This window comes from Leopardus geoffroyi, chromosome C3, assembly GCF_018350155.1.
Source record: "Leopardus geoffroyi isolate Oge1 chromosome C3, O.geoffroyi_Oge1_pat1.0, whole genome shotgun sequence".
Lineage (NCBI taxonomy): Eukaryota > Metazoa > Chordata > Mammalia > Carnivora > Felidae > Leopardus > Leopardus geoffroyi.
In genome coordinates this window covers 129,344,657-129,360,851 of record NC_059338.1, presented here as the reverse complement: position 1 = coordinate 129,360,851, position 16,195 = coordinate 129,344,657, and the positions used below count along the sequence as shown (strand labels likewise).

The following is a 16,195-nucleotide window of genomic DNA, read 5'->3' as shown; positions in this document are numbered from 1 at the left end:
TAAATAAAGCTCCACATTTTCTGGAGTTTCATTGAGGATGTATAGATTTACAGTTATCCCTAATGTAAAGCAACAGATTTTTCAGCTATAAAATAATATAGCTCAGAGAAGGCTAATCGTTTTGTGTACTTTCCTGCCCTGTTTATGGAAAATGGATTATTTCATGCAACAGTAACTGTGCTAATAAGATAAACTATATTAGTAGGTAAAAGAGAATTTTGAAAAGTTCTCTAAAATGTAAATGTATACTATGTACCTTTTGTCCATCTAAATGTAATTTAACTCAACATAAAAGCATTAACTTTTGAAATGTTTCTCATATTAAATATATGAAACATATTCTTTTAGAGCACTGCATATTTTGATATAAACTCTATACAAGTTAGAAAAATGTGGCCTTTTGAAATAACTTTGTAGTGTGTTTCTTCTGTGTAAAAAATAAACTTTGAACCTCATATGGAATTCCTTTTCTTAGGATGTATGACATAGTTTCTTTCCTTTGTTAACTATACAATTGCGTGACTCCACAGTGGAGGATTCATAATGATAAGAAAGAATTTATTAAAAACTCTTGAAAATTTGATGGAATGTTATTCTATGTAAATAATTTTGTTCAAAGGCTTTATGGATGGTTTTCAGTGCTTAGCAATCTCTCTTAAGCAAAAGCTATATAGAAGCATTTATTGATTGGCTTATTAATTCAGTAAAATGTATTAATTACCTTCAATGAATAACAAAAGTTATGAGCTTCAGTAAGCCAAACATTGGGTGTTGGATTCAAGAAAATTGATCCTATTTACTTTTTTTTGTTTGAACTTAATTTTTGTTTATTACAGAAACTTGAAACATGAAGGGTGTCTCCTATTAAAATACTATCACAAATAAGCTTTATCTTTTGTAGTAGATATTTTTCTGAAACTCTGGGTATAATTAAGCCAATTAAAAATTTTGATATATAATGGAATACCTATTCTTCTATCCTGCTTTTTAATGATGCATACAATAAAGAGGAATTCATTCATCGTTGACATTTTACTAGGTACTGGGGGAACAAAAAAATGAATAACACACATTCCTTTTAGGTACTTATGATCTAAAAGTCTTTTTATAACACTACTTTGTATTTCCCATTGTGAGAGTTTAAATAGTTCTGTTCAATGGTGACAGGGAATTAGTATAGTTAGAGTTTTAATTTTAATAGGAAACAAATATGTAGATATAAATCTATGTGGCTTTTTGCTATTATCTATATGCTTTTGAGATTAGTCATGAGAAGAGATCCTCCTCTAATATCAAGAATGATTATGGGGCGCCTGGGTGGCGCAGTCGGTTGAGCGTCCGACTTCAGCTCAGGTCACGATCTCGCGGTCCGTGAGTTCGAGCCCCGCGTCGGGCTCTGGGCTGATGGCTCAGAGCCTGGAGCCTGTTTCCGATTCTGTGTCTCCCTCTCTCTCTGCCCCTCCCCCGTTCATGCTCTGTCTCTCTCTGTCCCAAAATAAATAAATGTTGAAAAAAAAAAAAAATTTAAAAAAAAAAAAAAAAAAAAGAATGATTAATTTGGTTCGTATTGATTTGGTTCATACTTGAAGTTAATATGGACTTAACATAAAATAGATGATGTATTCTTATACTACAGCTTATTTAGATATTTAAGTAAGAATGTTTAAGAAGAAACAAAGTATTCACAGACCGAAAAAATACCAGAAATTATGTTGATGATGATGCATCTAAAAAATGATTGACATTTTTATGTTCTTATTTTCAGCAAATATCAGTCTGCTAATTCCTTCACAGTCTCTAAAGTAACAGGTTAGCACTTTTTTAAACCTTATTTTCTTACCACCCCGTTGCATGTTATTATTGCCAAAGAGTTGCTTATTGTCTTGTGTTTTAATTCTTCAGTTCAGGCTGTCACTTGTGAGACAACTGTGGAACAGCTCTGTCCCTTTCATAAGCCTGCTTCACATTGCCCAAGGTAATGTTTTCTAAATTGTCTCATTATTCTTGACCATTGAACATACGTGGATTGGGCTTTTACTCTGTGATAACTGTTTTTGCCTGGATTTCTGCTGTCTCCAGGATTTGAGGGGTGTATGGTCTTGTGAATGGATAGAATTATCCATTTATAATTGTGGTCTTGAACTGCGAAGCAAAAGGGAGCATGGTTCATCACGAACTCCCTGCTCTCCAGACACTCCTAGTGTGCTTTCTCCAAACGCCAGAGTGCTTTTGTCTGTTCCGTAATACCAGGGCTGTGCGTGTATTCTGTATATTCTGTATGTTCACATATCTTAGTCTGCCCAGGCTGCTGTAACAAGATACCATAGACTGGGGGGGGGGGGGGGGTGTAAAAAATAGAAATTTATTTTCACGTAATTCTGGAAGCTGGAGACGAGATCAAGGTGTTGGCAGTTTTGGTTTCTTCTGAAGCCTCTCTCCTTGTTGCCAGATGGTACCTTCTCTTTGTGTCCTCACAACGCAGGGGAGGTAGGTTGAGAGAGACAGAAAGAGAGAGAGAGAGGAGAGACTCTCCTTTCTTGGGATCAAGGCCCAACCCTGATGATCTCATTTAACCTTAATTAACTCCATAAAGGCCCATCTCCAAATACCATCACAATGGGAGTTGGGCTTCAACATATGAATCTGGGGGGACACAAACATTCAGTCTGCAACAAGTCATTACCACTGAAACTATAATGACACACATATTTTTAAGTATTTCCATCCACTTCCTAAATTAGATAAATCTAATTGAGATTGGTTTGTCAAAAAGCCCATCTTCTGCCTTTCTTTTATTTTTGTTTTGTATACTGTCTTTTTAAAAATTATAATGGAGTTTATCTACTACACACTAATGAAAGAGTGCTTCTGGGGCGCCTGGGTGGCTCAGTCGGTTAAGCGTCTGACTTCGGCTCGGGTCATGATCTCACGGTTTGTGAGTTCGAGCCCCACAACGGGCTCTGTGCTCAAGCCTGGAGCCTGCTTTGAATTCTGTGTTTCTGTCTCTCTCTGCCCCTCCCCCGCTTGCACTCTGCCTCTCTCGTTCTCTCTCAAAAATGAACATTAAAAAAATAAAGAGTGCTTCATTTATCTTGACCACGCTAAGGTGAAAATTGTTAGAAGTATTATGGCTATAAGTCATAATCGTACATAGGAAAAATGAAGAAGGTCTTTTCATATCCACTCTTATTTCTATCCACATTTCTTCCATTAATACAAGGAAATCACATATTAATTCCAAGAACCAATACTGAGATTTGAGATAGAATTATAATTGATAAACTGTAGTTACTAAAAAGCTGAAGGAGCTCACTTTTTATGGAAAAGTTTATTTTGGAAAAGCTTCATCGCTTAGCCTTTTATTTTTAAAAAAATTTTTAATGTTTATTTATTTTTGAGAGCATGAGTGGGGGAGGGGCAGAAAGAGAAGGAGACACAGAATCTGAAGCAGACTCCAGTCTCTGAGCTGTCAGCACAGAGTGTCTGATGTGGGGCTCGAACTGACGAGCTGCGAGATCATGACCTGAGCTGAAGTCGGATGCATAACCGACTGAACCACCTAGGCACCCCTTCACTTAACCTTTTAAAACTAAGGTAATGTTTTACTTAAAGAATAATATTGGTTGTTCACAAGGCAATAAAAGACTGTGATGATGTAAGAAGTGGGTACTTCTTGGGGCACCTATGTGTCTCAGTCGGTTAAGCGTCCAACTTAAGCTGAGGTCATGATCTCATGGTTTGTGAGTTCAAGTGCCGTGTCAAGCTCTGTGCTGACAGCTCAGAGCCTGGAGCCTCCTTCAGATACTGTGTCTCCCTCACTCTCTGACCCTTCTCCACTCATTCTGTCTCCATCTCTCATAAATAATTTAGAATTATCCATTAATAAATATTTATGAAATACCAACTATGTACAGTATAATGCTAGGCCCTCTCAGCCATGTGATTAGGCTATGAGGACCAAATAGTAAGGATAATCCCGACAGAGTATTCCAGCATAAAGCCTTCCTCTAGTAGATGCTAAGTAAATGGCAATTTTAATGTGTGTGGCATAAATTTATAGTAATATTGTTCCAAAATAAACAGAAAATCACTCAAGTAGACTGTTAATGCATTTTTCCTGTTTCTTTGGTTATTCCAGAAAGGGAAATATTGCCCCAAAAGAAAAATTCTTCTAGTTAAACTTTATCTTTTACTGCTACCAACGTAACAAATTGGTAGAAGTAATGATTTATACATAATTTTGACCTTATGTAGTCTGGAAATTCACCCTTCTGTTTCCTTTTAGAGACTACTGAAACAAAGGGTTGTCTTTTCTCATATAAAATTTTTAATAGTTTCATAAATTATGTTATAACACATTATTTATATGACAGTTTATAACTTTTAGGGAACCATGTGGTTGGTACATCTGTTTCAGAATTTCATATAACTTAAATAAGTTGAGACAAATCTTTTGGGGAGAAAATGCCCAGGGCAAATAAACGAAAGGAAATTAACTCAAGATGAGCATGAAGAAACAATATTTACCTGTATAGTTGTGTCCTTGAGAGGTTCCATAGCTGATAGAATAGACCCAAATAAGCAATCTCTATGATTCAGTACCATAACCTTATAAGTATCATGTGTTTGTGTGTGTTATTAGAAATCTTTTTTTCTGGCCTGGGGATGACACATGGAGGGGGACGGCAGAAATCGCATCATGCTTAACATGTATCTATAAATAATTAGAGCTTTGAAGCCTATTGAATGTCCAAAATGTAAAAGCAGGTATCACTAAAATGTTGATACATTTTTATTCAATGCTTATAAGTAAATTGTATATAAAAGAATGTTTACCAGGTCACTGTCTACATTCTTAGTAACACATAACAAGGTGTTATAACCAGAGATTAGAACACAATCAAGTAAAAACCTCCTTCAGTCTATCTTCGATCTGAACTTGCCTAAGTAGAAACTATCTCGGTTTGGAGCTACTCACCTTGGCCTTCCACAAACCAAGTGCCAAATATGGTCAAGGTAGAGCCAGCACAGTATGATCCTAAGGGCTGAGCACCTATTACTACCATAGGATGGGCAGTGAATGCCCACCTGTTCTCAAACACACATAGAAAATTTCACATTCAATGGGGACAACTTTCCTCCTATAGAAACCCCCAACAGCATCTTTTATAAAAATCAACTCTTTAATTTAAAGTTATAAAACTCATTTATTTACATTTAAATGCTTCTGGTTTAGATGCTATAAGAAGCATATATCCTCTAAAGTAAACAGTATTATACAGATTTTAGAAATAAGAAATGCAGCTGTTTCTTAAAAGCTATCTTGGGAAGGAGTTGCTTCAGTTGGTAAAGGTAGTTGCAATTGAAGTATTTTTAGAATACTTTGGGGAAGGGGCCCCTGACTGACTCAGTGGGTTGAGCCTCTGACTTCAGGTCAGGTCATGAATTCACGGTTTGTGGGTTCGAGCCCCCTGTCAGACTCTTTGCTGACAACTCAGAGCCTGGAGCCTGCTTTGGATTCTGTGTCTCTCTCTTTCTCTGCCCCTCCACTGCTCACAATCTGTCTCACTCTCTCAAAAATCAATAAACATTAAAAAAAGAGTTTAGAATACTTTTGGTAAAATCATTGATTACTTCATCAGACAGTGATTTTCATGTAATCATTTTGTTGAGACTCTGATTTATTTACTAAAATGAATTCCCTTTTTTCCAGATGTAGTTTTTAATGTCCTTTTATGTGTGTGTGTGAGTGTGAATCAAACCTTTTGTGTGTGTGTGTGTGTGTGTGTGTGTGTGTGTGTGTGTGTGAATCAAAGAGCCCATTGATTTAAAAAAAAAAAAAGTGCCACTTGATAGTTTCTTAAACCCTCAGAGTGGAGTTTTTAATCATGTGATTGATTGAACAGTGATAATTGGATCCTATGTGGAAATAAAAAGCTTTTGGAAATGTTATTTATTTTTTATTTAAAAATTTTTTTAATGTTTATTTATTTTTAAGTGAGAGAGAGATAGAGCATGAGTGGGGGAGGGGCAGAGAGAGAGGGAGACACAGAATCTGAAGCAGGCTCCAGGCTCCAAGCTGACAGCAGTAAGTGTGACACAGAGCTCGAACTCATGAACCTTGAGATCATGACCTGAGCAGCCAAAGTCGGACATTTCATCGACTGAGCCACCCATGTGTCCCTTGGAAATGTTATTTAAATGAGCTAAGCCAATCAGATAACAGTAAGGCAATAGGATATCTGGAGAAAGAATATTCCATGCTCAGAGAAAGATAAGTGCAAAGGCCCTGAGGAAGAGCCTATTTTTGTATGTTTGAGAAGTGACAGGCCAATATGACTGTATCTGGGGGAAGAAGTGGAAGAGGAGGAGGATATGGAGTCAGAAAGATAATGGGGGGACAGGATATGCAGGACTTATTGGCCATTGTAGGGATTTTTTTCACTTATTCTGAATGAGATGGAAAGCCACTAGAGTATTTGGAGCAGAAGAATGATATGATTGGTCTTGTGTGCTTTAATTCAAGTGGGAAAAAACCAACACTGGAAGGGGCAAGGTTGGAAGCAGGGAGATCATAGGAAAGCCTATAGCAGTAAGCTAGACACCAGATGATAAAGCCTGGAGCTATAATAACTGAGGTGTTTAGGGATGCTCTGATTTTATTTCATGGATGACCAATAGAAATTGCTGGCGGACTGAATGTAAGGTGTGAGATAAAGAGAGGGATTAAAGCTAGAATAAAGTTTTTGGCCTGAGGATCTGAAATAATGGAGTTGCCATTTATTGTATGAAGCCTACATAAGGAACAGATATGGGGACTGGAGGAAAAGATTAGGAATTTGGTTGTAAACACCCTTAGTTTGAAATTGTTATTAGATTTTAGTGGAGATGTTGAATAAGCAGTAGGACACAAATTTGGAACTAGGAAGTCTCAACTGGGGATACATATTTGGAAATCGGTAACTTATAATCATAATTAAAACCATGGAATTGAAGGATGTACCGAAGATGTGAACATAGAAGAAAGAAGCTAGATGTGTGAGTCAGACAATGAGTCAGTTTTTCAAGTTAGCTGTTTATTAAATTCTACAGAAACATTGGGTACAGTTCCCAGATACTGAGAGATACAACCTGATGTGTCTTTCTGCTTAACCCCTAAATTAGAAAGCTTCCTGGTTAAGTTAGAAAATAAAAGAAACACATTTGTGCCAAAAGCTGGAAATGGGTAAATTAAGCAGAAGCAATTGCATCTACTGGCTTCTACAATTGACCTATTTTAGAAAAAAAAATGAATAGGGTGAGAATGCTGTTAACATTTGTGTATGCATGTCTGTGGTCTTATGAGTAAGAATGGCTAAAGAAACCCGCTACTTAATATTTGTATATATATATATATATTTTTTTTTTCAGAGTCTACTGTCCTCGTAACTGTATGCAGGCAAATCCACATTATGCTCGTGTAATTGGAACTCGAGTTTATTCTGATGTAAGTATCTTAATTTATGCAGCTCTCGGTATTCATGTATATATGTGTTTACACAATATTTAAATGTATGTATATACATTTATATATAGAAAAAGGAAACAGATTCTGTGTTGGTATACATATTCTCAGAGAAGCTAATCAATAATAACACTGAAAAACAACTATTCTTATGCAAATATGAGTGCATAATAATTTATTTTTACCAAAATTTTTTTATGTCCTGCCCATATATGTTATATCAGACACTTTTGAAATAGACCAGAGGCATCCTTCTGAAGGAAAATTCATTTTGTATTTTTATTATTTTTTATTTTTTGAAGTTTATTTATTCTGAAAGAGAGAGAGAGCAGAGGAGGGACAGAGAGAGGGAGAGAGAGACCCAAGTAGACTCCACAGTGTTAGCACATGGGGCTGTATCTCGGGAACCACATCATGACCTGAGCCAAGATCAAGAGTCAGACACTTAGCCGACTGAGCCACCCAAGTGCCCCTCATTTTGTTTTTTTAAATCTTCCTTTTGGTTCTTCAGTATTTGTAGTGTAAACTTGATAATTAAGAGATTGTCAAATGTATGAACAATATCTTACACTGCCAAGGGAACATGTTTTTCTTTTGTTTTAAAAATTTTTACTTTTTTTTTTTACCAGTTTTTTAAATTTAACTTTTAGTTAACATACAGTGTAATATTAGTTTCAGTAGAATTCAGTGATTCATCACTTACATACAACACCCAGTGCTCATCACAAAAAGTGCCCTCTTTAGTATCCATCACCCATCTTGCCCATCCCCCACCCACGTCCCTCCATCAATCCACAGTTTGTTTTCTGTCATTGAGTCTCTGGTGGTTTGTTTCCCTCTCTCCTCTTTTTTACCCCTTCCCATATATTCATGTGTTTTGTTTCTTAAATTCCATATATGAGTGAAATCATATGGTATTTGTCTTTCTCTGATTGACTTATTTCACTTAGCATAATACACTGTAGCTCCGTCCATATTGTTGCAAATGGCAAGATTTAAAGAGCACCATAAAATCAAGAACAGATAATATGTTAAAATACATATGAAAAGAAAGCACTTGAGGGGATGTTATAATGGACAACATTACTGGGTTGGACAAGGACTCTTAGCTGGGAGGCCTTTGGTATGGACAAGTGCTTTTTGAGCCAGGTTTCAAGTGTGGGTTGGGGAATTGGATTAGGGACACATTCTAGGTGGGATGAACAACATTTACAAAAACGGGGAGATGACAGCAAGCAAGATGTATGCATAACACATAGGTTTGCTTATCTTTGAACAGGTGAGCATTGAATCTAAAAGGGGTTGCAGCCAATTTTATGTGAGGGGTGGGGTATCCGGCTCTTGAAACATGTAAATGGAGAGTCTGAATGCATGTTGATGAGTTTAGATTTTATGTGGCAGACATTTAGAAACCGTTACAAATTTCTAAGCCAGAGAGTTGCAAAAACAAATTCAGGAAATATACTCTTGAAGCACATATTCAATAGAATACCATGGAAATAGGTTTGTAAAAAGAGACCTGAAATAGTATTTACCACCTTATTTCTGTTGGTGAGTTCATTGAAGTCCAGGGTTTGTTTTCATTCAGCTTTACCTTTGCAATTGTTCTCCACATCTGAGTCCCTCCCAGGCTTCAGCTTTGCCCTGTACTTATTTTCAGCTTAAAAGGCCATGCTGGTATAATAATTTATTAGTCCTCATGCTTTACTTATCTTCCTGTCTGTTAAAATCATGGTCATTCTTCACGTCCTAATTTATTGCCACTTTCTCTGTGGAGTGTTTTGCTGGATCTCCTACTACATGTATTACATAGCCCTTCTTTCAACCCCTAGAACTTTATTTTTTTTTTTTTTTTTACTTTTAGCACTTACCTGATTCTGTTAGTGTTATGACTGTTTCTCTATCTCTTTTATTATTTTGAAGTTCCATGAGGGCAACAGCCAGGCAATTGGAGCGTCATTTTTTATTAACAGTTTGATGTATGCCAACCTGTGAACAAGACAGAATTATATCCTGCCTTAACAAAACTTAGAGCACACAGTGACATCAGAAATTTAGCAAATACCTTGCACATAAATATTTGTTGAAGAAATAAATCCATAAATGTACATGAATAAGCCTATCTAGAATCTTCAAAGATTTCAGAAGAAGTTATTCTTTTTAGATTGTCCCTTTAAGCACCAAACTTTAAATTTTAATCATGCCCGGTGAAAATCTTTCATAATATCCTATACCCTCTTATACCTATAGGCCGTCTATTTTTCTAGAGTTTAGGTTTTGTTAGACTTTGTGTCTTGAGATCATTTTATCTTCCTACCTTATTGGACTGCATAGGCAATTATGTATAGGAAATGATTGTATAAATCATTTTAAGAGTTAGTTGGAAATGCAAGGACTACTATTATGTGGTCAGTGCAGATTCAGAGATTCAAGCATTAACTACCAAACTCCCCCTCCCCCCCCCCACACAAAATATATTATTTCTTTAAATACAAGATATGGAAAAATATCTTCTCTCTGCCTCAACCCCTCCACCTTTCTCTCTCTCTGTTTCTTTCCGTTACTACTTGTACATTTTATTGCTTTGAATTTTTCTCATTTGTTACAAGTAAAGTTAATTTCTGCATTCATTAAAAGTGTTCCAGTGTTTTCACAGATAAATTCTTTTTTTCGTGATATGTTAATTCTTACAAAGTACGGGTATAAAAAGAAAATCTCTTCTGACCTTTGAACTCAAATAGGAATGCCTGCTGACTGCGTAGTTATGGGCAAAACAATAGTTTCAAAACATATTAAGTGCTTGGATTTAGTGAATGTTATATGTAAGCACTTTTATGCCTTGGGGAAAATGCTGATAATACTCTTTTAACAGAGCAAGATAAATACTGAAATGCGTACAAAATTATTTTTAATTTCATCTGTTATGAACCATATTGGATACAAATATTAAATCAGTGAGGAACTTTAAACTGTGAATAAAATGCCTCTTCGGAGTAACGATACGAGGTTTTAGATATATGGTATTTTTTGATATAGCAAAAGCATGAAAAGGATTAAACAGCTTGGCATTCAGGCTCTCTGATCTAATAAGTTCTGACTGATGCCACAAAGTTCAGAGCACAGTAATAAAGCAAGGTCATGTAAGATGCACATGCTTATGTGAACTTAAAAAAGCACATTAAGTCACTCACATGTGCATAGAGAGAAAAATAGAACACACTAGTACGATCAGAAAAGACCCCTGGGATATGAGGGGGGATTGTTTCATACAGAAACAGTTCAAGTGTTTCATTTTGTGGGATTTCCTCAGGCTGTATTCAGCTATTGACAAATTTTGGTAGAACATTAGGATTAAAGCAAATGTTAAAATCTGGAGAAGTCTTGAATGGGGCAAAAAAAAAAAAAAAAAAAAAAAAAAAGTCAACCTTTAGAAGTCCGTAGATAATAGTTTTAAAAACATGGACCTGAAACAATAATTTTCTCTTCTGTAGAATTCCAGTTCAATTAAGAAGGTATAACTGGTACAATGTAAACATAGTGCCTCATGTCAGACCATTCAAACCAAGGTAATAGACATTGCAGATATAGGTTGGAAGCTGTGATTGTTCTTTATATTTTGCTTCATGGTTAAATTTTCTCTGTGTAGGCTATATTATTTAATAGAAGAAAACTCCCCATTTAATACACACTTGTATTTTGGAAAAGGAACCGTAAAGGTATACAGAACTATTATCTGTTAATAAGACAAAAATGAACATAAACCAAGTACAGATAATGTAACCTGTTAACATTTGTTCAGAGTGACTAGCAAAAGCTAAAATTTAAGGGATAAAAGGAGCAGGGATGCCTGGGTAGGTCCGTTGGTCAAGCTTCCAACTTTGGCTCAGGTCATGGTCTCACAGTTCATGAATTTGAGCCCATGTTGGGCTCTGTGCTGACAGCTCAGAGCCTGGAGCCTGCTTTGGATTCTGTGTCTCCCTCTTTCTCTACCCCTCCCTGCTCATGCGCGCGCTCTCTCTCTCTCTCTCTCTCTCTCTCTGTCTCTTTCTCAAAAATAAACATTTAAAAAAGAGATAAAAAGAGCAAATTTGTATCTGATTACTTACTTCCACTATAGAAAAAGCCTGATGTTTGGAAAGGCAAGTGTTTGTTAGATTAAACGGTGATGGGAGTTTACCATTGTGGCCACCCTTGAGATCTGCTTTCAGACTTTCTCAGAATTGGCTTTAACTCTGTGACTTTTGCAACATTCCTTTATGCACAGAACATCAACCTGTAACTGCTGACTATCTGTATAGAGACAGGTGCCAGTGACTTTGGTCCAACAGAAGAGTAGACTGGACAAGTTCAGCAGGAATTTCCTAATAACGGTGGGTTTTCCCTTGTTGCCTCAGCTGTCCAGTATCTGCAGAGCAGCAGTACATGCTGGGGTGGTTCGAAATCATGGTGGTTATGTTGACGTCATGCCTGTGGACAAAAGAAAGACTTACACTGCGTCTTTTCAGAATGGAATCTTCTCAGAAAGGTAAATTTAAAAATCTGTTTACATATATATTTTGTATTTTATATACTCAGAGTCTCTCTCCCTCTCTCCTCCCGTGTCTGTCTCTCTTTCTCTTTCTCTACACATACATACGTACACCTTTATGCTTGCTTTATAACCAACTCACTTTAGTATGGGTTTGGAGTTATGTGGCTGTGCCAGTGTGTTTCCTTTGCACACTGAAATAGTTGGTCTTCCAGGGATGGGAGAATCTGAAGTACCAGAGGTGCCTGTCTCCTCCAAGCTTATAAAAATCAACATGAAAATCGGATTATGAGTCAGAACCACTCTTTTGTTAATTGTTAATAAGGAAATTTCTTTCATCCTCCTTTGGATTTTCTAGATTAGTTTTTATATGTAATTCTTTCTAGGTGAGCAGGGCACTGAATATTTTTCTAATCCGGTTATATGACAAAGTATTTGATAAAAGAGTGAGTCTGATTTTCTCCAGAACCAAATTCTCTGTTTGATTGGAAGTTGGATATCTATTATGACATAAATCCATGCTTTCTGGTCATCTCATAGTATTTGGTCCATTAGTATTATATATTTTTGTGGTTTGGGAAAATTCGTATGACTTACTTTATCAAGTAAGTTAAGTATCAAGTAACTTATTATCAAGTAAGTTAAGAGCACAGAACCTATAGTGATTTTTCAAATCATTTGTACCTGTACAAATAATATTAGCTCTTATGTATATTGTATGGATACAGAAAAATTTCTAACTTTTAGACATTTACTGGATTCTTCAGAATTGCTAGTGGAGGTTCCACATCTACGGTAAAGTTTCTCTAACGGACACCAAAGGATGTGCCATGCAGGGTATCTAGATTGACTTCCACATAACCTTCTGAGTGCCATCTTTATAAAAAGACAGCTTTGCATTTACCATCTATTTTCAGCAGACCATATCAAGAAGCCATTGTTAAGAAGGTGATTTCTCCATAACCTGACTCATGTGGTTCATAGGAATAGTTTAGAGCACTAACTTATTGTTTCCTAAGTCTGACAAAATTTAAATCATGTTGCTATCATACTGATAAATATTTTTAACATCTATGGTTTCAAGAAAAAAATTTAAGTTTATTTAGAGAGAGAGCACAAGTGAGTGGGGGAAATGAGAGAGAGAATCCGAAGCAGGCTCTGCACTGACAGCGGAGAGCCTGATATGGGGCTTGAATTCACAAACTGTGAGATAGTGACCTGAGCTGAAGTCAAGAGTCGGATGCTCAACCGACTGAGCCACCCAGGTGCCCTGGTTTCAAGAAAAATTTTAGTGAGGAAATTTAATGGTCAAATCTGAAAGATCCTAGGAATGTCTTCTGTAAAATGGAAACACACACATACACAGCACTTAATATATACACATTATATATATAATATATATTGTATGATATATATAAAATAGATATGTATAAACTACATTTTTGAGTTGTAGAGGGTGATAGGCAATTTAATAAGCTAAAACTAAGTGGTGTTTCATTTACCTGTCCTATTTCTTATATTTATTCTAAAAGTATAAGATGATATCCTGAGAAAACTGAGAATAATAATTATTTTTGAGCACCTACTATGAATTTCCCAGACACTGCTGAGCACTTTTAGTAGCTCAGCTCCACCAATGGCCCGGTAAAGTCAATTCTGTAAACCCTGATTTAATAAATGGGTTAACTTAGGCTCATAAAGGTTAAATGATGTGCCCAAGCTCTTCTAACTAGTCAGTCTCAGAGCTTGGGTTCAGCAGTAGGTCTGTAGACTAAGGAATATGCATTTTTCCAGTGTATCACTGTGTACAAAGAATAAGTACACCAAACACATCTACTTTCTAGAGTACTCTGTCAGTGTCCTATAGATGAGTATGGCTTTTGATTGGCTATCTGCTTGTATGAAAAACCTAGTGTGTCTGTGTGAGTACATGTTTATGTGCACTCTTGTGATACCCTCATACTTCTTCACTCTAAAAACTCTCCTCTTTCTTTTCTTGTATGTAAATATATATGTAAAAGGAATTGCACTTGGTCTCCCTCTTAGCATTTATTGTGTTTATCTCTAAAAGCCCCTCTTTATTATTAAGAAAAACTTCATGCAAAAATGTAAAGACTTCAAAAGTTTACATTTAATTAGACTAAACAACAATTAATGGTATTATCGATGTTTTACCTTTTAAGCATTTAAATGAAACATATCTTAACTGATATTGCCAAATAAAATATAAATAATTTAAGAAAGAATTAAATGTATGACTCTGTATCACTTTTAATTTGTGTTTTAAAATTCGTTGTGTTTAAAATGAGATTGAGTGCTTGTATGCGTGATTCCATTTCAGTGAAGAAATTCTTAGGACCTTTCAGATTTGACCACTAAATTCCTCACTAAAACTTTTCTTGAAACTATAGATGTTAAAAATATTAATAAGTATGGTGGCAACATTATTTAAATTTCATCAGGCTTAAAAAATACTAAGTTAGTATTCTAGAGTATTGCTTAATTATCACTGTCTTCTCAACTTGCAGTTAACTTTTAACCATATTGGTCAGTTGTAAACCTGGATCTCAGTACTCCTCCAGTAAAATGGAAAAACAGCTGCCTAACTCTGTTTTATTAGAATCAAAGGTGGTAATATGGGAAAACATGATCTGGAATCTACTAAGTTCTATATAAAATACTATTATTACTGTGCACCTTAAATTTTAGTAAACTTTCAGCTCAGCATACAACCGAGATTTAAAGAATTATGTCATTCTCACTCAGGCTTTCCAATAGCTATAAATTATAGTAGCCTAAGAAAGTTGGCCATCTGGATTCATAGAGCTGCTTTCTTGACTGTCATAAGTAAGCATGATTTATTTGGAGGATTATATGTAGAGATGACATCAATATACTTTTTGTATTTTTTGCAGTTTACAGAATCCTCCAGGAGGAAAGGCATTCAGAGTATTTGCTGTCGTGTGAAATGGAACACTTGGAAGAGGATCGTAAAGACTATTCCAAATGCCATATTTCTGAAGTTTGTATAAAATTGTAACATTACTGTACAGAAGATATCAACTATTTTCAGCCCCCAAAAAAGTGCCAAATGCATATAAATCTTGATAGACAAAATCTGTAAAAATAAAACATGGGACATTATTAGCTTCAGGAAAGGTAATGAATATGTAATGTTTTTTAGAAATCCTGTGTTAAATATTGCTATATTTTCTTAGCAGTTATTTCTATAGTTAATTACATAGTCATGATTGTTCTACATTTCACATGTTCTTTTATATGGTGCTTTGAATATGCCACTAATAAAATGAATCTAAACATTGAATGTGAATGGCCCTCAGAAAATCATCTGGTGCATTTAAATATAATCAACTCTCAAAAAATGAAAGGAACCATATTATCACATTTTTCCCAGTTCAGTACTATGCCATTACCTACTCCAAATAATCTGAAATTGTTTTCCACTTAATACCTGTATAGTTTTTCTCTTCTGTTAAGTTTAGGCATATAGAATATTATGTCCTGATATTGCACTTCTTATTTGTATAAAGTAATTCCTTAATATCCAAATGAATCTATTAAAATGTTTGATTCCTTGGGAATGGCTTTACTAGTAAGTGGAATGAACTATTTATTCCATAGTAGAGTAGTGGTATGAAAACATTCCTAGTGATAATATAGTAAATATAGGGTTAAGCACAGGCAGCCAGAACTTTCTATGTGTTGTTCAAACTGAGGTCACACATTTTTCTTTTGTATCCTGGCAAATACTCCTGCAGGCCAGGAAGTATAATAGCACAAATTTTAACAAAGATAAACTAATGTATTGCATCACCATTGCCACTGATTTTATTAATGGTAAATGGCCTTGTGTATAAATGTTTCCATATTATGGTACCTATGATGGTGATATATTTGTTTCTATGAAAAATGTATTGTGCTTTGAGACTAAAAATCTGTAAAATGTTAATTTTGGTAATTTTTTTTTTTCTGCTGGTGAATTTACTCTTTCCTTGTAAACATATTAAAATTAATCATGTTTCAAAATAATTTTAGTTTAATTTCTTCCTTATTTTGATTTAGAAATCATTTTAAATTAACAAACTTATTGCAAGTCTTTTAAACTTGGGTTACTGACATTAATATAAATAACATCCTTAATG

The 16,195-nt window shown here is 35.3% G+C and overlaps 1 protein-coding gene across 2 annotated transcripts in view; it reads left to right on the top strand.

Annotated features, from left to right (window-relative positions):
- Positions 1-15,709, top strand: part of CRISPLD1 (cysteine rich secretory protein LCCL domain containing 1) — a 48,417-nt gene extending 32,708 nt beyond the window's left edge. For both annotated transcript variants that reach the window (XM_045454842.1, XM_045454843.1), the window contains 5 exons: positions 1,766-1,809; positions 1,903-1,975; positions 7,411-7,486; positions 11,899-12,029; positions 14,948-15,709. In XM_045454842.1, coding sequence (XP_045310798.1) covers positions 1,766-1,809; positions 1,903-1,975; positions 7,411-7,486; positions 11,899-12,029; positions 14,948-14,999 — 376 coding nt within the window. In that variant the 3' untranslated portion in view covers positions 15,000-15,709. The remainder of the gene's footprint in view (positions 1-1,765; positions 1,810-1,902; positions 1,976-7,410; positions 7,487-11,898; positions 12,030-14,947) is intronic.
- Positions 15,710-16,195: the final 486 nt, after the last annotated feature.